The sequence below is a fragment of the Phragmites australis genome, chromosome 9, assembly GCF_958298935.1.
Source record: "Phragmites australis chromosome 9, lpPhrAust1.1, whole genome shotgun sequence".
Lineage (NCBI taxonomy): Eukaryota > Viridiplantae > Streptophyta > Magnoliopsida > Poales > Poaceae > Phragmites > Phragmites australis.
The window spans coordinates 195,698-218,021 of NC_084929.1; the positions used below are offsets into that span (position 1 = coordinate 195,698).

General features: G+C 43.8%; 1 protein-coding gene and 1 pseudogene across 1 annotated transcript; both read left to right on the plus strand.

The window, feature by feature from the left end:
* Positions 1 to 1,817: 1,817 nt before the first annotated feature.
* LOC133928220 (disease resistance protein RGA5-like) lies at positions 1,818 to 7,089 on the plus strand. Its single transcript, XM_062374447.1, has 3 exons — positions 1,818 to 2,689; positions 4,445 to 6,597; positions 6,717 to 7,089. Exons 1-2 carry the CDS (start codon positions 1,869 to 1,871, stop codon positions 6,471 to 6,473), a joined length of 2,850 nt encoding a protein of 949 aa, XP_062230431.1. The 5' UTR covers positions 1,818 to 1,868; the 3' UTR covers positions 6,474 to 6,597; positions 6,717 to 7,089.
* A 69-nt stretch (positions 7,090 to 7,158) lies between these two features.
* LOC133928221 (probable protein phosphatase 2C 36) lies at positions 7,159 to 8,990 on the plus strand (annotated as a pseudogene).
* Positions 8,991 to 22,324: the final 13,334 nt, after the last annotated feature.

A 22,324-nucleotide genomic window follows, 5' to 3' on the forward strand; every position in this document is an offset into this window, starting at 1 on the left:
TATCATGATCTCTCATGTAAAATGTATACCCATTAATATCATATGATTGGAATGTCAGGATTGTACTCGACGGTCCCCGCGCCAACCATTTCAATTGATCATAGTCTGTCTGTGTATTCATCATGTGCTTACATAACCAATCGTTGAATTGATCTATGTGTTGTTCAGCGATCCAACCCTCTGACTTCCCTAGGCTGTTGGTACGTAAGAGATTCTTGTGCATGTTGATATACGAGCTCACTACAAATGATTGTTGCAATATTACAAAATATGTCTGTGTGAAATCCCCCTTCCCATAATGCAACATCTGATCTATATCATCTTCTTTGTTGGTGAGCAACCTATCTGCATCGGTGTCAGATGGAGCGTTAGTTGGCATATCATCGTCTTCGTCTTCTTCGATAATGTTTTGCACTTCCTGTATAATCTCATCTTCACCATGCTCGGTCCAATAAGTATAGCCAGACTTAAAACCGTTTCAAATCATGTGTGAATGGATCTGCTCTATGGTAGAAAATGGTTTCTCGTTCTTGCAATCAACGCATGGACTACATATATATTCTGCACACGTATTTGACTTGTAGTCGACGGGCGCTCTCAGGAAAGCATCCATGCCGTTAATGAACGGAGCGACGATCCTCATCATACATCCACCATTGGTCCATCTACAAATAGTTACTAATGATTGATTAATGCATGTAAAATAATTAATGACACTATCACAAAAATAGTGAAAGCAGACATAGTATCACAGACGGTTTCCTACGTCCTATCACTGATAAAAATACACAAAGACGATTACTAAGCAGACGTATATGTAACATGACATCTCGTCTAGGTGTGCCAGAACTCACAGGCGGCTTTTAGAAATCCATCTGTGTATATGATAAACGCATAGACGGTTTTGAGTAAAAGTCGTCTGTGCTAGTGTCACATACGGGTTTTATCTAAAATTGTTTGTGTGTTCGGGCACAAGACACAGACGGGTTTTATCTAAAACCGTCTGTGTGTTTGGGCACAAGACACAGACGGTGCTGAGGAAAACCTATCACGGACGGTGTCTTCTAAGATCTGTCTATAGTTAAAGACCCGGATAATTGTTCAAATGTGACCCCTCGCGTCCCACTACCCCTAATAAAGCGACGATAAGTTCAAGAGACCGTTCATCTCCCTCACTCTCCTCATGAAACCGCTCATCTCTCTCGTTCTCATGCTCCTCGTTGCCATCTGAGATCAGCCCCTTTGACAAAGGTACGTTCGATATCTAGTCTCCATGTGCCGGTTTGATTCGATATGTGTAGTATAGGGTAAGGGTTTGATTCAATTTGTGTGTAGTATAGCACGTAGTTAACTTATAGGGTTTGATTCGCGGTTTGCTTCGATATCATTGATTCCTGGTCCGAGATTATGAACCGGTACTGATAGAGTATCACTGCCAGTTATAGCTAAACCGGTAGTGATACTGAAGGATCGAGATAGTAGCCTAGAGGAGGGTGGTGAATAAGCCTTTTAAAAAATAAATCGGATATGGTTGGCCCCTGAAGAAATATAGAAATTGTGAGTAGAGGATGGCCTAAAATGTGGGAAACAATGTATTATTTTTAAACTATCAGTTAACTTTTCTAACCAATAGCGAATTAACGCTAGCTGTCAACATCACCGAACCGCCTTTTCTGTTACAAACAGGATACCACCATCCAGCTGTATTCGTATTTCTGTTACAAAAAGATTCCAAGAATATGCTGTTTCCGTCGTATCTGAATCGGGCAATCCTCATCTCAAGAAAAAAGTACCAATAAATGAGGAAAAAGAAAAAAAATACTCTTGTGTGATTTGGTTCCCTCTTCAGAAAAAGAAGAAGGGGGAAGATGGAGCCTACGATCGCTGCTTCTTCGCCGGGACTGGGAGCCATGCTCTCCATTCCTGGGAAGCTTGAGTCGTTGCTTTCGAGGCCCGAGTTGGGGCTGCACAAGGAAGAGAGGAACAAGCTCCGTGTCCTCGTTGGCGATGTCCAAGAATTAATGGACAAGTACCTATTGGAGCCGTCAGAGGTGGAGGTCCCTGCCTTCACGGCCAACTGCTGGGTGAAAGAGGTGCGGGAACTGTCGTACGACATCGACGACTTCGTCGACGAGCTCGTCCACGCCCGCGTCGTCCCCCGTTCTAAGGCCTCTCGGCTTCAGGAGAAGCGGAGACGGCGGCGCCGGTGGATTGCCGACGAGATCTCAGGATTTAGGACTCGTGTGAAGGAGGCTATTCAACGGTATAAGCGCTATCTTGGTAGCTGCGAGATGCGGCCTGCCAGGTGCTCAGATGGAAGCCCGCCTCCGGCTCCCCCTCCACCTGCACCGCTAGACGGGGGGGAGCCTTGCCGCCTTGTTGGTATGAACAGGAGCTCCATGGAAGAGCTTTGCGGCTGGCTGGCTGATGATGGACAACCGGGGCGCAAGGTGGTCACCATTGTAGGATTTGGAGGCGTCGGCAAGACCACCCTCGCCAAAGAACTATACCGTAAGTTTGGATGGCAATTCGAGTGCATGGCTTTTGTACGGACATCTCGGAAACCAGACATGAGGAGGCTTCTCACTAGCATATTCTTACAAGTTCGACGGCTGCGGCACCAGCCCCCCCATGCTTTGGGGCCGCATGATCTGGTCGACGAGATCAAGGCATACCTAAAGGATAAGAAGTATGTTTTCTTTTCATGTATTAATTCTTTATTACTGCATAATGGCAAATCTATGTTGCATATTCTTCACTGCATAATTGCAAATCTATTTTTGGGATCAGTAAGTATTCCTTTTCTGCATATTCTTCACTGCTACATATCATACAAGGGAAGTATACCCTTCAAGACTCGCCACCAAAATATTCTTATCTTTAGGACGATTCGCAAGTTTCAAAGAGCTTTTGGACTTCCTCCATCGATCTAGGCTAGGCTTTCTTCTCGTGCTAAAGCTTCGTTATTAGACTGCATGTATGACTGCATGGTAGGTTGTCTTTAAGCCCACACGATGACATAATATGTAGCTCTTCTTAACAACGGGATTCGGAGGGCTGTCTGGCAAGGCTCCAACTCATGGATTCTTGTAAAAGCTGAAGTTTGTAGGATCAAATAAACAGCTATTTTTAGTCTAAAATAGGAACAAAATAACTCACCCAAACACTTACAGTCTACTTCGGTTTTGCCTCCAAGAATTCTTGTGGGTAGAAAAACCAACTCCAAAAATTCTTGAAGCCAGAGCCTGCTAAACGGGGTCTAAAGATTGCTTTCACCTTCATCAGGAAAACAAATTCTTCTTTTTTAATCCTCCATCCATTGTCTTTAGTCTTCAATGATTAATTCACTCACTAGAAGTATAGTTTCTTCCCCTGCCTCGCAATGGCTTCGTCATCCCTTCTTTAGGAATCCAATTATCCAACCAAACCCTGGTGCAAACTTTATTAATCTCAGTTACACAGCCCCTGCAGATAGTTTGCTGGGTTCTTGAGCCTGAACAATGACATGGAACTGATAAGAAATCGCCTTGAGGGAAATGCCGTGCCTTCAGTTCTTTTCAACATAAGCTTTCATTCTTTCAGCACATTGGTCAGTTGTCTGCATGCCTGTTTATTCGGCATGGCAGACTAGAACTACATCAAGTCTCTAAAACCAACTCTTCCTTTCAATTTGGGAATCACTAGCTTCTCCCAGAATTGCCAATGAATTCCTCCCTTGTCAAGAGAACTAGTCCACCAGAACTTTCACATGTAGGCTGTCACACCCAGTTTTTAAGAGAACAAATCATATGTATTCCAGATGTATGTCAGGATCAAGTTTTCATACATGCAGTGACATCATTAGTGATAACATAACTGTGTCATTAAATAACGATAATATTCATTACAAAAGGACCTGCAGGTCTAAAAGAAAACACTAAGATACCTTCATTAAGGAATGAGCCATACACCTTCATTAAGGAATGAGCCATATAGACCTAAACTAGTAGTGAGTAATCTGGGTCTTTGTACCTCAATGAACCCCAGTTTATAGTGACTATAATTAATATCATTCAACAATAGTTTGCTTTTTAATAATTTTTCTCTAATTTTTGTACTCCATCTGTTCTTTCTTAAATGTCATGACCTGCAAGACAATATTATTACAACATTATGAATGCATTTTAGTGATATTTTATTTATTACAAGGTAAAATTTGGCAGAACTGTGTATTTTTAATGATAAACCTATCGCTACAGTTTTCATACTACTGAACTAGATAATTCAAAATATTGCTTCTCAAATTTCAGGATAACTGCATTCAAGGACCCTACAACGTCATTAAAAAACAAACGATTGCATGTCTCACCCGCTGACTGGAACAACATAGTATACTTGTTTTTTCACTTTTAGGGAGTGATAGTTATTGTCTGGGTTCACTAAAAGTATAGATATTATTTGGCAGGTACTTCATTATAATTGATGATTTATGGGCTTCCTCAACGTGGGATATTGTTAATCGTGCTTTGCCAAAGGGTAATTGTTGCAGCAGGATCCTAACTACTACCGAAGTTGACTTTGTAGCCCAGACATGCTGTGCTGATAACTCCAAGTATATCTTTAGGATGGAACCACTTAGTGAAGATGAGTCAATGGAATTATTTTTCAGTAGAATTTTTGGTCATCAGTCTGAATGTCCTCAACACCTCAAGGAAGTTTCCTATGAAATCATAAAAAGAAGTGGTGGTTTACCGCTAGCAGTTATTAGTACAGCCAGTCTTTTAGCACGCCAGCCAACCAGTGTAGAGCAATGGAATTGCATAAAGAATTCACTGAGTTGCGATTTGGAAGGGATAGAGCAAGTTTTGAGCCTTGGTTACAACAATCTTCCTCATCATTTGAAAGCATGCATGCTACATTTGAGTCTATATGAAGAGGACTTCATAATCTTGAAGTATGACTTGGCGAATCAGTGGATAGATGAAGGTTTAATCTGTACAATGGAAGGGAATGACAAGGAGGAAGTTGCACGAAGCTATTTTGACGAGCTTGTTAACAGGGGAATGATCCAACCTGTAGATATCGGCTACAACGATGAAGTGTTATCCTGTACAGTGCATTACATAATACTTGACTTTATTAAATACAAGTCAATAGAAGAGAATTTCATCACTGCAATAGATCATTCTCAGACTGCTATACGACTTGCTGATAAGGTCCGTCGACTATCTCTTCATTTTGGCAATGCAGAAGATGCAGCAACACCAGCAAATTTGAGACTACAACAAGTTCGAACGCTTGCCTTTTTTGGACTCTTCAACTGTAAACCTTCCATTGTTGAGTTTAAGCTTCTCCAAGTTTTAATCCTTCAGTTATCAGTTGATCATGATGACATAAATTACGACCTTACTGAGATATCGGAACTTTTTCGACTGAGATATTTGTATGTCAACGCATGCCATTTGCATGTTAATCTACCAGTGCAGATGCAACGGTTGAAAGATTTGGCGACACTGAAAATAGAAGCAAGAGTAAGTGCTGTTCCATCAGATATTGTTGATTTGCCATCTCTGAGGCACCTCCTCCTTCCAAGCGAAGCTAAGTTGCCCCATGGCATTGACCACATGACATCTCTTCACACTCTAGGGCATTTTGATCTCAGCAGTAACTCAATAGACAATATGATGGACCTTCGCGACCTGACCAATCTACAGGATCTTCATCTCACATGTTCTACAGTACAGTCTAATGAACTCAGGAACAATATGAAATGCCTTGGTTCAATTCTTGCAAAACTCAGAAACCTCAAGTCTCTAACTTTGGTACCTGCAGACTCCCCTCATGTATCTACTAGGGATGATGATGATGCTGATGATGATGATGCTTCAAGCACGAGCATTTCTTTTGATGGCTTCAGCAGCGTGTCATCTCCTCCGGCCGTTCTTCGGAGATTTGAGTTGTCGCGGCGCTGTTGCATCTTACCCCGCCTACCTGAGTGGACCAAAGAACTTGCTAATCTCTGCATTTTAAAGATTGCAGTTGGTGAGCTGTTGAGACATGATATTCTTGGTGGATTGCCTGCACTCACTGCTCTCTCGCTATATATCCAGACAGCGCCTAAAGAAAGGATTATCTTTGGCAGGGCAGGATTCTTAGTTCTGAGGTACTTCAAGTTCAGGTGCAGTGTACCTTGGCTCAAATTTGAGGCGGATGCAATGCCTAAGCTCCGGAAGCTCAAGCTAGGCTTCAATGCGCACAGATTTGATCAACATGGTTCCAAACCAATCAGCATCGAGCGCTTGTCAGGCCTTAAAGAGATATATGCAAAAATCTGGGGTGCAGGTGCTGATGCAGAGTCTGCCTTGACGACTGTCGTTAACAATGATCCAAGCAATCCTAGAATCAACGTCCAATTGGTGGACCGTGTTCGTTATGGTGACGCAAGTACGAGGGCAATGTGGAATTCTAAAAAAAACAAAGTACAAGGGCAATAGATGAAGGAAACATGAGTCTAGAGCAACTAGATAGGATCCTGGAGGAAGGCGTAGATGAAAGTTACATAACTCAAGGTGAGGACAGGGGAATTAAAGACGAGAAGAAACATGCTGATGATTACAGGTAAGAAAAAAACAAATGTTGCCTCCTCATTCTCTATTTTAGCTTAGATATTTGAACCTGATCACCTCGTGTGAGTGTGTGACCCAATCGTAATGAGGCTAAATGGTCTTTCTGATCAGGATTTCTGCGATACTGGAGTCGGTTTCTTCTCACTCTCCCGCACTTCGTCGGAAAACCCCACAGGCTCCTTCCTGCATGCTGTCGGCTATGCCCAGGAACGCACACACACAAGCGAACGCGAGGTAGAAGAAGCAAGCGAACGCGAGGTAGAAGAAGCACAGTAGATTTTCCGGCGACGAACTCGCCTGTCTCTTAGCTAGATTATTCTCTGGACTTAGCTCGCTGAGATGGAGGGTTACAACGGCATTTTATAAACCACAGCGACACACACGGAGCTCTCCTCCATCGCCCGGTCTCCTCGCGCCGATCCGCTCGACCCGGACCACGCCATGCCCGAGCCTCACGCTCGTCTTCACAACATGCTCCTCAATGCGCGGCTAACGCAATCCACTGCACACGCCTCCACTCACGAGCCCGACTCGAACGACCTGGAGCGCGACACGACGCGCTCGGAACTCCGCCATGGCCGCAGCCTCTCTGCAGCTCATGTACAACTCGGCGACACACGCCACACAACGCACACCACGGCCATGTCAAGGTTATTGCTAACACATGCTGCGGGGTCTCACCCACCTCAAAATCTACCGCTGAGGGCCGCGACCACCTGCTTTGGTGGGCCGACCGCGTGAGCTGCCACGCTGGCAAACTCTCCGTTGCTGTTGTCCAGGCCAACAATTTGCTCGAGGACCAGTGCCACATTGAGTCGTCCTGGCACCTTCATTGGCGTCTTCGATGGCCACGGTGGCCCCGAGGCCGCCAGGTTTGCCAGCGAGCACCTCTTCAACCACCTCCAAAGTGAGTAAAGCCCCCAGTTCCCAACAACATTGACTATGTAGACGCATAAATATACGGTAGGGTTGATGCGGACGCGATGCAAGTTATTAGGTTTGTCTGTGCAGTGAACGCGTCCAGCCGACAGGTCGTGACGGCCGATGCTATCAGGAAGGCGTTCAAGTCCACGGAGGAAGGGTTCATCAAGCTCGTGTCGAGCCAATGGGAATCCAAGCCGCAAATCGCCGCCGTCGGGTCATGCTGCCTCGTTGGCATCGTGCACCAGAAGATGCTCTTCGTTGCCAACCTCGGAAGCAGCCGTGCTGTTCTCGGAAAGGTCTTTGGCACAAGACAGATTGCCGCGGAGCAGCTTTTCAGTGAGCACATAGCCAGTGACGTGCGTATCAGGCGTGAGCTCATGGCTGAGCACCCTGATGATCCGCATATTGTTGTGCTCAAGCGTAATGTCTGGAGAGTGAAGGGACTCATACAGGTCAGTTTTATCTTAACGTTTCTTTTTTGTGTCACAGTATTTCAACCCGAAATGTCCTGCTTACGCAATGGATGATCGATGCAGGTGTCGAGATCAATAGTTGACGCATACTTGAAACACCCGCAGTATAACAAGGAACCGCTCCAGCCGAAGTTCAGACTTTCTGAACCATTCAGCAGACCAATATTGAGTGCCAACCCATCTATCATCTGACGCAGTCTTCAACCAAGTGACCGTTTCATCATATTTGCCTCGGATGGTTTGTGGGAATTATTGAGTAATCAGGAAGCTGTTGAGATTGTTCACAACCATCAACATGCTGTTAGCTTCCACTTATCTGTTTCCTCTCATTCATCTCGTGAACGCGTGTGTGGGGGGCTAGGCGAAATGCCTTGTTATGACTGGATGACTTCTTTTGTTTTATTCAGGGAAGCGCAAGAAAGCTCATAAAAGCAGTTCTTCATGAAGCAGCAAAGAAACATGAGATGCGTTACTCAGATGTCACGAAGATCGACAGGGGCGTTCGTAGGTATTTCCATGACGATATCTGTCGTCGTCTTATTCATAGATTATGACCTATTAGTGAAACGCCATAAAGTGGGGCAGCCACTTTCCATCAGATACCCTATGATCTAGTTCATCCATGGATGCTCTGTTTCTCTCAGCAGCAATGGCCAATGAGATGATCTCATCAACCGGACGTTGTTAACAGGAGACAGCACAACCTCCTGCACCTGTTTGCGTTCCTTTCTTTTTTATTTCACTTTCGCACAAAAAATTGACTGGTTGCTAAATTTGTTGTAACATAGGCCCTATTGGTTGTATGCGAACAATTATACCTAAACAGGCCAAAGGGCATAAGTCGCATGCACCGGTTTGTGTAGTGAAAGGAGTTTAGTCCCGTATTCCTTACCATGTAAAAGATATCCTTCCACCCCCAAATAAGGAGAGGAGGGGTTCCTAAGTTGTGCATATAAGAAAATCAATACAGTGGAGTGGTATTGGACTACATATTGTATTTTATGTGCTATTACTTTTGATTTCATGTTTTATCAATGTGCGTAACGTGATTATTACAACATGTAATCAGCAATCGTGCTTGCTAATTAGGTACCTTTCGCAAATTGTTTTTAGGAATTAATTAAAAAAATTCCCTAGAATTAGGGCGAACCTTGGCACTGCCTCCCTTCGGCCAACCTTTGCCTTTGATGCTCCTCCCCGGTCAACTAGCCGAGCTGCCTAGGCATGCTCGTCGACCGCGCCTCTTTGGCCGCCACTTTCCTGCCTTGGCGTGGAACCTTGAATACGAGGTCCGACATCAACTATAAAGGGTTATTGTATGCAATGTAACTACCGCGAGCAGTAACCGAAAGCTTGTCAACAATAGACATAGGAGTAGGTGCACCTTTGCACGAGACCATACCGACACGACCAAGAAGATCACTAACATACTTGGTCTGTGAGAGAATGATCCCATCATTGACCGGCTGGACTTCAATACCAATAAAAAGATGCAATGCCCTAAGGTCCTTATACTACTACAGAACTAGTCTTACATACTGATCCATCACTGCTGGTTCCTAATGGACCAGCAGTGATGGGTAGCATTGCCGTTTTATACGAAGCGCGGGAAGAATTAGTTATCGTGGCTTATAGAACGGTAGTGATAAGGGTCATCACTGCCGGCTGATGGTTTGAGCCGGCAGTGATACCCAGCTATATCATCACTGCCGACTGAAGATACCAACCGGCAATGATACAAGGGCATCATTGCCGGCTGGTGATTTGAGCTAGCAGTGATGCCTCGACTATATAAAAGTGGTCATCTCCTTCCCTAAGTCCGAGCACAACAAAGATGAACTCTGTTTTCTTGCTCGGTGGCGGCTATTTTTACTCACCAAGTTCTTGGGGGTTTCAAAAAGTTGAGGAATCCTCATGCCCTAGGTGTTTCAAGGTATGTAATTTCATCTCCAATCCATTTATAGTTGAATTTTATTTGCTAAATTGCTCTAGATTTTGAAATGATGGAGATGAACCTATGGTCATGATGTTTGAAGACAATGTAGATGCAATTATACCTCATTTATGATATGTAAGCTTCAATTAGTAGCTTATGGTATAAACTTTAGGCATGACCATATTTATTTTTTATTTTTAATGAATTAGAAAATTTAGCCATAATATTAAGGTATATAGTAAGCTCCAATTATATTTTTTACATTTTAATTAATTAGCAAGCTTTAATATAGAAACTTTAGGTAGGAGCATATTTATGGTTGATTTTTAATGAATTAAAAAATAGCCATAATATTTAGGTATGTAGCAAGCTCCAATTATATTTTTTATATTTTAATTAATTAGCATGCTCCAATATATAAATTTTAGGTATGAGCATATTTATTTTGATTTTTAATGATTAAAAATTTTCACCGTGATATTTAGGTATGTAGCAAGATACCATTATATTTTTTTATATTTTATTTAATTAGCAAGCTCCAACATAGAAACTTTATGTATGAGCGTATTTACTTTTTATTTTTACTTAATTAGTCCTATATAAGGGTTGAATAATAATGAAAAAAATTTGGGATGGCACCAACAAACACTCATCGAAAGCTGACGTGAAAGCATACAAAAGGCGGCTCCTCCAACCCGAGCCAATTACCGGTAGTAGATGGCGAGGTAATTTATTTGTTGGTGATTACAAAATATTCTAGATGTTATGAATTTGGATTTACAATAATGATATAATTGTAGATAGACAGAAGATGGATGTACAATGCGAGACGTGTGAGCGCGGAGTATAGGAACGATATGGAGTATTTCCTGGTAGCAGCCGCGGTGCACAAGTCAAATACATAGTCTCAATACATGTGTTGTCCATACATCAATTATGAGAAAAAGAAGAAAATTTCTACCACCCAGCAGATACATTCTCACTTGATGCCAAGGGGCTTTATGCCTAGATATACTCATTGGACCAAGCACGGTGAAGTTGAGATCGTACAGGAAGGGCAATACATTGGCAGAGAAGACGAAGACTTGTGCACCGATATGCCTGCTGATGAATACACCGATATGCCGCCTACTGAAGATACGTTGGTCGATGATGATCTAGAGGAGATGTTGGTTGACACCAACGCCGATGATCTGGAGCAGATGTTGCACGATGGGGAGGGAAACTTCACCAATGAAAGAGAGTTTCAAAAGTTTTAGTGTATAGTAGAGGACTCTCAAACACCGTTGTTCCCGGACTGCGAGAAGGAGCACACAAAGTTGCGTACTGTGCTTTCACTGCTACAATTGAAGGCAAGCAACGGGTTGTCTGATACAAGTTTCACACAGTTATTACTATTTTTAAAGAAATTATTTTTAAAGGAAAATATTCTGCCAGAAAACACGTACCGAGTCAAGCAAGTTGTGTGCCCATTAAGGTTGGAAGTGCATAAAATACATGCATGTCCAAACGATTGCATGTTGTATCACGGAGAGCATGCAGACTTGAAAGCGTGTCTCATCTGTGGTGTAGCATGGTACAAGCATGATAGTGATGATATCGATGGTGAAGTAAAGAAGAAAAGGCCTCTCGTTAAGGTGATGTGGTATTTTCCTATAGTCCCCCATTTGGAGTGTTTATTCACGAACAAAAAGCATGCCGAATTGATGCGATGGCATACCGAGGAGCGCAAGGATGATGGAATGTTGAGACACCCTGATGATTCTACGCAGTGGAGAAACGTCGATAGAAAATACAAGAAGCCCTTTGCAGAAGATGTGAGGAATATAAGATTTGGGTTGAGTACGAATGGGATGAATCCATTCGGCAACATGAGCAGTAGTCATAGCACTTGGCCTGTGACTCTATGTATCTACAACCTTCCTCCTTGGTTGTGTATGAAGCGGAAGTACATTATGATGCTTATGCTGATACCAGGGTCGAGACAACCTGGCAACGATATCGATGTGTACTGAAAACATTAATGGAAGATCTTGTAATACTCTGCAACAATAGTGTGCAGGTATGTGATGCATATAAAAGAGAGAACTTCACCCTACGTGCAATATTGTTCGTAACAATCCAGGATTGGCCAGCCCTTGGTAACCTATCGGACCAGACTGTCAAAGGCTACTGTGCATGCGTGCATTGCTTGAATAAAATAGAGAGCTTGTGGTTGAAGAACAGCCAAAAAATTGTGTACCTATGTTATCATAAATTTCTTCGCAAAGAACACCCGTATCGCAGCAACAGGAGAGCTTTTGATGGGAAACTTGAGACTGGATCATCTCCTAAGCATCGCACTGGGAGACAATTATATGAGATGGTAAAGTGACTTAGAGTTATACTTGGAAAGGGACGCGGGAGTACACTAGTTCTGAAATCTAATCTTAAAGCTCCTATGTTCAAAAAGAACTCTGTTTTTTTGGACTTAGTTTATTGGTTGGATTTGGTGGTTCGACACGCAATCGATGTCATGCACATTGAGAAGAACGTGTGTGATAGCTTGATTGGTATATTATTAGACATACCTGACAAAATAAAAGACACACTCCAAGCACGGAAGGACCTGAAACGTTTGAAACTTAGACAGGATCTACATCCTGAAGATATGCAAGAAAGTGACAAATATCTTGGTCCCGCTAGCTACAGTCTGAGCAAGGCGGAGAAAAGTGCAATGTGCAAGTGCTTGCATGGAATCAAAGTTCCATCCGGTTACTCCGCCAACATAACAGCACATTACTTCCAGCTCCAAAACCCACTTCATTGCTGGTTTTGGAGCCAGCAGTGGGTAATGAGCAGTAATAGTCGGGGACTATCACTGCCGGTTCGGGGGACCGGCAGTGAAGAAGTTATCACTGCCAGCTAAAGGCTTCATCCGGCAGTGATGATGGAGGAATCACTGCCGGCTGAAGGCTTCAGCCGACAATGATGCCTTGAGAATCACTACTATTATATTTAGGTATGAGCATATTTATTTTAATTTTTAATGAATTAAAAAATTTCACCATGATATTTAGATATGTAGCAAGATACCATTATATTTTTTATATTTTATTTAATTAGCAAGCTCCAACATAGAAACTTTATGTATGAGCGTATTTATTTTTTATTTTTACTTAATTAGTCCTACATAAGGGTTGAATAATAATGAAAATTTCTTGGGATGGCACCAACAAACACTCATTGGAAGCGGACGCGAAAGCATGCAAAAGGCGGCTCCTCCAACCCGGACCAATTGCCGGTAGGAGATGGCGAGGTAATTTATTTGTTGGTGATTGCAAAATCTTCTAGATGTTATGAAGTTAGATTTACAATAATGATATAATTATAGATGGATAGAAGATGGATGTACGATGCGAGACATTTGAGTGCAGAGTACAGGAACGATGTACAAAAGGTGCACTTCTCAAAAGGTTAGCGATTAGTCTTTCTTTTCTAAGCACATCCAAGACTTGCCGAAGATGATCAACATGCTCCTTAAAAGACTTGCTGTAAATTAGGAGATCATCAAAGTAAACCATAACAAATTTACCAATAAAAGATCTCAAGACATGGTTCGTTAATCTCATGAAAGTGCTAGGAGCATTAGTCAAACTGAAAGGCATAACTAACCATTCATACAGCCCAAACTTTGTTTCGAAAGCAATTTTCAATTCATCACCAATTTTCATTCTTATTTGATGGTAACCACTTCTCAAATCAATTTTAGTGAATATTATGGAACCACTCAACTCATCTAGCATATAGTCTAGCCTAGGAATAGGGTGACGATAGCGAACAGTAATATTGTTGATGGCTTTACAATCTACACACATCCTCCATGAACCATCTTTCTTTAGCACCAAGATCACAGGAACAGCACAAGGACTTAAACTTTCACGCACATAACCTTTATTTAAAAGTTCTTGCACTTGCCTTTGAATCTCCTTTGTTTCTTCGGGGTTGGTGCGGCATGGTGGTCGATTTGGTAGTGCAGCACCCAGAATGAGATCAATTTGATGTTCAATGCCATGCAAAGGAGGAAGTCCAGCTGGGGTTTCCTTTGAAAACACATCTTCATAGTCCTGCAAAATATGAGACACGGCACTAGGAAGAGATGCTATGTCGTTAGCTAAAAGCAAAACATCTTTGTACACAAGCACAAAGAGTACTTGATCTGGGTGAGTCCTCACATTTCTTATTTCAGATTTGCTGGCTAACATGACTAGATTCTCTCCCTCTCTTTTCTTTTATCTCTCACATTTGGTTTGTGGCTCTCACTCACCGAATTGTGGGTGGCACTCAGAATATTCTTTTTTTCTCTTTCTCGCTCACTCTCCACTTTCACTTCCGAACTCTTTTGCAAATGTTCAGCCATGATTTGCTGAGGGGTCATGGGCTTAAACAACAAATCTTTACTTTTTCACTTGAGAGTGTAGTGGTTGGTGCGTCCATAATGAAGGGATGAACAATCATATTGCCAAGGCCTTCCCAACAGTAGATGGCACACTGTCATGGGCACAACATCACACTCTACGGTATCAATATATTCACCAATCTTGAATAGAACTTTTACCCTATATGCAATATTGATATCTCCCGAATCATTCAACCATTGCACATGATATGGGTATGGATGCCGCAACAGCTTCAAATCAAGCTTTTCGACCATCTCTTTACTTGCAAGATTATGACAGCTCCCACCATCAATGATTACTTTGACAACCTTGCCCTCAACATTGGCTCTTGTTTGAAACAAATTATGACGCTATCCATTTTCAGCTTCTTTCAGCTGCACACTCAATATTTGAGCCAGAACAAGAGCAGCACCACTCTCATATTCACATGTTGTTGGATCCTCATTTTCAGGAGCATCATCTTCTTCAACATCTTGCTCTTCTTCACTAGCCGATTCATACTTGCCATTATTCACAAGTATGGTGTGGTTATTTGGACACTCTTTTATAACATGTCCACGTCCTCCACACTTGAAGCATTGAATTCTATTACTCTTAGTTGTAGAACACATGGAAGAAGTGGTGGATGTTGTAGGTTTACTGCTCGAACTTGCAGCAGCGATTTTCTTTCCACTATAAGCATTGGAACGTACACCATCACTCGAACGTGTAACGGTTCCTCAAGTTGCAGTAAACCGTGAGGTATTCTTGCTTGTGTTGGCTGCAACTCTAGTGCTATAAGGGCTGACTTTGCTTGACATTGCATCTTGCTGCAATTGATGCTCGATTTTGCTTGGTTGATGCACTAGTTCGACCAAATTTTGATATGGCTGAAATTCAACAATGCGTTGAATATTACGTTGTAAACCCGACATAAACCGTGTCATAGATTGTTCTTCATGCTCATTTCTATTAGCCCTGATAATGGCCTTCTCCATTTCTTTGTAATAATTTTCAACGGAGAGATTACCTTGCTTCAAATTCTGCAGCCTGTCAAAAAGATCACGCAGATAATGCCTCAACACAAATCGACCTCTCATTTCTCTTTTCATTTCAGTCCATGAGACAATAGCAGGCTGTCCCACATTCTCTCGATCACGGATAACTTGCTCCCACCAGATTAGAGCATAATCATCGAACTCGAGAGAAGCCATTGCCAACTTCTTTTCTTCTAAATAGTTATGCATGCGAAATATCTTGTCAACTTTCAGCTCTCATGTGAGATAAGCTTCAAGATAAGATCCTCCATCAAATTTAGGCATGGTAGATTTAAGTTTACCAAACCTCTCTTCTTGGGGCTGACTAAGTGCTTGATTGCCTTGATGTCGACGGCCATTATTTTGTAATGGTTCATACTTGACCTCTTCTTCTTCTTCATGATCATTATTCACTCGACCACGACCTATTCCCCTTCCATGCACATCATTGTTTCCATGTTCTGGATGTGGTGGTCGATGACCATGGGAAGCATCACGTTCTTGTTGTTGTCTTGCACTCCTGGCAGCAACTTCTGCATCGGTTTCATCAACTTCCTCGGATTGATTACTCTCACCATCAAAGGCTCGTTGATGACCATTAACAAGATTCATGAGGGCTTGAATGTCTTGTGAGCTCCTCTCTAGTTTCTCCTCCAAGCTTTGCTTCAACTCATTGAATTGAGCAAGAGACACACATTCCTTCGGATTAATCACCATCTTTCCTGAACGGTTAGTGATACTTGAGTAGAAAAATGTGTGGAATAGGACAATATGTGGAATCGCACAACCTCACCGTCTCTTACCAACCCAAAATCTTATATTTTCCTTGCAGATTACAGAAGTAAATGTGTGGTGGTACAAGTGATGGTTAAGCGAATACACGACTAGATTTCCGTTTACGGTGGCTTGTTTGTGGAGCTTGGTGTGGAGTTGATGCACAAGGAGCAATATGAATTCTAGTTATTGTAAAGCTAAGTAACAATCCAAACTAGAGATTCAATGCCTAGTGCTGATCACAAGATATGAATGAAATTTATGGATCAACTCACGCACAAAGAAAATTAAGATTTGATGCAAACAAGGAGTATGTTCGGGATGCAAGTGTTGCAATCAAACCCAAGCAAAATTTTCCACCAAAGAAAAGATAGCAAACTGGTCAAGCACTTTAGGGATGGTTTTCACTCTGCACCTTTGACAAAAGGATTACAACTATTTGCACAACTCGATTTGATGTTTTACGTACTTGTACGAACTAATCTTTCTCAATTCTTTTGCTAATTTTCCTTCTTTTTTTAGCAACTTTTTTTTGACACTTTAATACCACAAGACCAGATATATGACTAGCACAAATTAGAAGATAAAACTCAACACAATCAACAGCTAGAACTTGATGGGATCAAAGTTTTCGCAAAGGATGAACTTCGTCTCCAACTTTTTACTTATAGATATGAAACGATGCAAAAATATAGAACAGCACAAAAGACACATGAAACATGGATGATCAACAACTAAAACAAAGACTCTAATGGATAGAAACTTAACTAAACTCACCAAAATAACATATGCAAAAACAAAAGGCTATTATTTTTTAGTTGGCTTTTTAGTGGATAGGACGAACACAAAATATATATAGCTAGGGATAAACGATGCTACCGTGGCAACGTAGGCTTTGATACCAGATGATACAGATGGTATCCCGATCTTCACGACATAGGATCATGAACAAGATAACTAGCTTCAAACAAGCCGGATAACTAGCTGCAAGCAGCCGGATAATAGTGCAACCTGGCAAACAAAAACTCGAAGCCAACCACAGTCTTTAACTGGTAACCTGATATGAGGATTCGCACAACCACACTCTCAAAGAACCAACCAACACAACCTGAAATTAACAGATCAGGAGCACCAATTGGGAGCCGATGACGCAACCGCTTCTGTAATCCCGCGAGGAAACCACAAGAGCAAAGGGGTAGAAATCACTCTCTGAATTTGTTAGCACACAGTTGAACAAAGGGATTTGTATTTCGATTATCAAAAGTATACCTACAATGTGATACAAGGGGGTATTTATACTAGGAACAACCCTCCTAGCTAGGTGTGAAAGGTTGGTGGAGTTTCCTTGAAGATAAGCAAGCTGAAAGGTCTAAAGTCGAAGAGTCTCGCATGTCCTGTTCAGCTTCTGGCAGTCTTTAGTAAATTGGCCATTACTCCTTATTGGGAAGTCGAAATGATGAACTGTTTGTTGGGTGTGAAAGTAGACTTGATTATCTTTCTAACCATGTGTATTATGCATGCCGAATCATCACAGTCTTGGTCGCATGACTCGTGGAAGTTGAAGCAGTTGTCACAAGACTGAGAGTGTTGAAGGTTGTGGAGACGGTCGAGGCGCCCTCTTTGTGGTCGACGAGGTGGTCAACGAGATCGACCACTTCCTCTTCGTGGTTGTTGTTTCTTCTTCATGGTCGAGTATCTCACTGCACTGCTCAAAACTCGTCAAGGATCATGCGGCGCTGCTCAGAGCTAGTCGAAGAGCATGCGACGCTACTCGTAACTGGTCGAGGAGTATGCGGCGCTGCTCGGAGCTGGTCGAGGATTACGTGGCGCTGCTCGTAGGCCTTTGTATCCAAAACAATGTCCTTCTCTTCAGTGTAAACCTTAGCAAAATAAATATACAGCATTTAGGTAGAATAAAATTCTCATCATTATTAAAGTTTAACTCAGTAAGAAGCGAGTTCACCTCTTGTTGTATTTTTTTGCACGGCTTCGTGTAATCGGCCCTTGGAACTAGGGGTGAAACATTTTGGTTTACATGACTAGTTAGGATGTCCGCATCAAAGAGGAATAGTGCCATTGGTCAAGAGAGCAGCATACTCTTGATCCATGGCGAGCTTCCAATGAGGCGTGTCGAGGGCCTCGGTGAGTGACGTCGGCTCTGTCGTGGTGTGACACAATAGTCCATAGGGCACCGTGCCATCTGTGAACTTGCGAGGCTGATGAATGCCATGATTGAGGTGTGTGGCCATTATGTGCGTGCAGACGGGTGGCAGTAGGGGCCACTAGACTAGCTATGGTGGCCATGATAGCAGGAGTCAATGGACTCTGTGCAGGTGGAGACGCACGGATCCCATCAGGATTTGAACTTAGCACGGCATCAGGCATTAACACAGCCATGTCGGCGATGTCAGCAACAAAAGGGGTAGGCGAGGCACAGTCAGTAGAGACCGAACTGCTACCACACCTGCGTCAACTGTCTCCTGCTCGGCCGACCCAACTGTATCCTAGGAAGGAGCTGGTACAAGGGCATGTACCGGTATAGTGCCATGCACGGTACCAACGGCACTCGATGTTGTACAACATTCGTGCAGCTGCAACAGTTGATATGTGCACACAAAAATAGGAGCATGGTTAGTTCCACTAGACATATGGCCAAAATCAACACCTGGTAGAAGGAGTTGCTCAGAGAGAGTGACCTATAGCACTCGTTCTTAGGTATCCCAGGGCCTTGACTACATCAGGGCCGTCTTGGCCTCACGGGGCCATTTTTTACCGTGTTGGTTGTTCTGTGACCTATACCACATGTTTTTGTCATCTCGAGGCCCTAACCACATTAGGTTCGTACCGGCCTGTCAAGGACATTTTCGACTATCTTGGTCATTTCATGATCTATATAGCATACGTTTTTGGGCCTCTCGGTGCCCAAGCCATGCTTGGGCCATATCGACCTTCGGGTGCCCTTTTCACCATTTTTGGTCGTTCTGTGACCTATAGCACACATTTTTGGGTGTCCCAGATCCCTGGTCATGCCTAGACCATTATGGCCTCTCGTGGCCCTTTTCGTCCGTCTTTGCCATTTCGGAACCTATAGCACACATTTTTTGGCATCCCGGGGCCCTTGGCACGCTCAAGCCGTCTCGGCCTCCCAGAACCATCTTTGACCATCTTGGTTTTTTTGTGACCTATAGCACATGTTTTTAGGCATCCTGGGGCCTTGACCATGCCCTTCTATTCTCAGCATCCCGAGGCCATTTTCGACTATCTTGGCCATTCCGTGACCTATAGCATACGTTTTTTACCCTCCTGGTGCCCTAGCCATGCCTAGGCCATATCGACCTCTGGGTGCCCTTTTCACCTTTTTTGGCTGTTCTTTGACCTGCACACGTTTTTGGGTGTCCCAGAGCCCTTTTCACGCCCATACCATTTTGGCCTCCCGAGGCCCTTTTTGTTCATCATGGCCATTTCATGACCTATAGCACGCGCTGTTAGGCGTCTCGCATGACCTATAGCACGCGCTGTTAGGCGTCTCGGGGCCCTCATCACGATAGGGCCGTCTTGGCCTCCCGATGCTGTTTTCAACTGTCTTGGTCATTCCATGACCAATAGCATATATTTTGGCCACCCGGTGCCATGGCCATGCCCAGGCAATATCCGCCTTCAAGTGCCGTTTTCATCCTTTTTGGTCGTTTCGTGACCTATAGCACACGTTTTTGGGTGTCCCAAAGCCCTGGCCAGGCCCAGGCTATTATGGCCTCCCGGGGCCATTTTTGGCTGTCTTGGCCATTTCATTACCTATAGCACTCTTTTTTTTTGTGTCCCAGGGCCTTGATAACATCAGGGCTATACCAGCCGTGCAAGGCCATTTTTTATCGTGTTGGCTGTTTCATGACCTCACATGACTTTGGGTGTCCTAGGGCGTTGACCACGCTTTGTCTGTTTATGCCTCCTGGGGATTTTTTATCGTGTTGGCTGTTTCATGACCTCACATGACTTTGGGTGTCCTAGGGCGTTGACCACGCTTTGTCTGTTTATGCCTCCTGGGGATTTTTTCAATACGCTTGGTCGTTCTGTGATGTATAGCATACAATTTTGGACCTCCTGGTGTCCTGGACATGCCTGGGCCATATCAGCCCCGTGGTACCATTTTCACCTGTCTTGGACATTTCGTGACCTATAGCACACGTTTTTGGCCCTCCAAGGGCCCTAGACACTCCCCAGCTGTTATGGCCTCCTGAGGCCATTTTCGATCATCTTGACCGTTCCGTGATGTAGGACATATTTTTGGGCATCTCAGAGCCCTAGCCATGCCTAGGCCATTATGGCATATTGGGGCCATTTTCATCCATAGCAAGAGATTTTGGGCCTCCAAGGGACCGGACCACACCGTGGCCGTCTCGACCTCCTAGGGGCATTTTTTACCATCTTAGCCATTTCGTGACCTATAGCATACATTTTTTGGTCATCACGGGAGCCTGACCACGTCCAGGCCGTACCGGCTTGTTGAGGCCATTTTCGACTATCTTGGTCATTTCATGATCTATATAGCATACATTTTTGGGCCTTTTGGTGCCTTGTCCATGCCGTGGCAATATAAGCCTTCAGGAGCCCTTTTCACCCTTTTTTCTCATTCCATGACCAATAGCACATGTTTTTTTGGTGTCCTGGAGCCCTGGCCATGCCCAAACCAGTATGGCCTCCTAGGGCCCTTTTTGGTCATCTTGGTTGTTTGATGACCTATAGCACACATTTTTAGCCGTCTCGGGGCCCTAGTCGCACTCGAGCCGTCTTGGCTTCCCAAAACCATTTTTGACCGTCTTGGCTTTTTCGTGTCATATAGCACATGTTTTTGGGCGTCCTGGAGCCTTGACCACGCCATTCCTGTCTCGGCATCCAGAGACCATTTTTGACTGTCTTGGCCATTCTGTGACCTAGCATATGTTTTTGGCCTTCCAGTGCCCTAACCACGCCTAAGCCATATCGGTCTCCAGTGCCATTTTCACCCTATTTGGTCGTTCTGTGACCTATAGCACATGTTTTTGGGAGTTCCGGAGCCCTAGCCATGCCCAAACCATTATGGCCTTCCAAGGCCTTTCTCGTCTTTCTTAGCCGTTCCGTGACCTATAGCTCACGTTTTTGGGCGTCCCGGGGCCCTTGTCACGCTCGGGCTATGTCGGCCTCCTAAGGCTATTTTTGACTATCTTGGACGTTCCATGACCTATAGCATACATTTTGGCCTCCTAGTGCCATGGCCATGCCTGGCTAATATTAGCCTCCAGGTGCCATTTTCACCCTTTTGGGTTGTTCCGTGACCTATAGCACACATTTTTTGTCTCCCGGAGCCCTGGCCACACCTAGGCCGTTATGGCCTCCCAAGGGCTATTTTTGGTTATCTTGGCCGTTTTGTGACCTATAGCACTCGTTTTTGGGTGTCCTAGGGCCTTGACAACATCAGGGCTATCCTGGCCTTGCAGGGCCATTTTTGATCAGGTTGGCTGTTTCATGACCTATAGAATCTTTGGGTGTCACAGGGTCGTGACCACACCCTGACTATTTAAGCCTCCAAGGGATGTTTTTGACACTCTTGGTCGTTCTATGATGTATAGCATACAATTTTGGTCCTCCTTGTGTCTTGGACATGCCAAGGCCATATCAGCGTTGTGGTGCCATTTCACCCGTCTTGTCTATTTTTTACTATCTTGGATGACCCATGACCTATAGCATACATTTTTGGGCCTCACAGTGTCCTAGCCATGATGGGCCATATGAGCCTCCAAGGGTCCTAACCACGACCTAGCCGTCTCGGCCTCTCGGCGCCGTTTTCTATCGTCTTGACCATTTCGTGACCTATAGCACACATTTTTGGTCGTCTTGGGGCCCTTACCACGTCCGGGATGTACTGGCCTGTCGAAGCCATTTTCAACTATCTTAGTCATTTCGTGACCAATATAGCATACGTTTTTGGGCCTTCTGATGCCCAGTCCATGCATTGGCCATATCGGCCTCTAGGTGCCCTTTTCACCCTTTTTGGTTGTTCATGGCCTATAGCACACATTTTTGGGTGTCCTAGAGCCATGGCTATGACAGACCATTATGGGCTCCCCAGGCCCTTATTATCTATCTTGGTCATTTCGTGACCTATAGCACATATTTTTGGGCG

Coding starts and splice junctions, on each gene's coding strand:
- LOC133928220 (XM_062374447.1), top strand. CDS start 1,869: ATGGAGCCTACGATCGCTGCTTCTTCGCCGGGACTGGGAGCCATGCTC. Junction 2,690..4,444: donor GCATACCTAAAGGATAAGAA/GTATGTTTTCTT, acceptor ATTATTTGGCAG/GTACTTCATTATAATTGATG.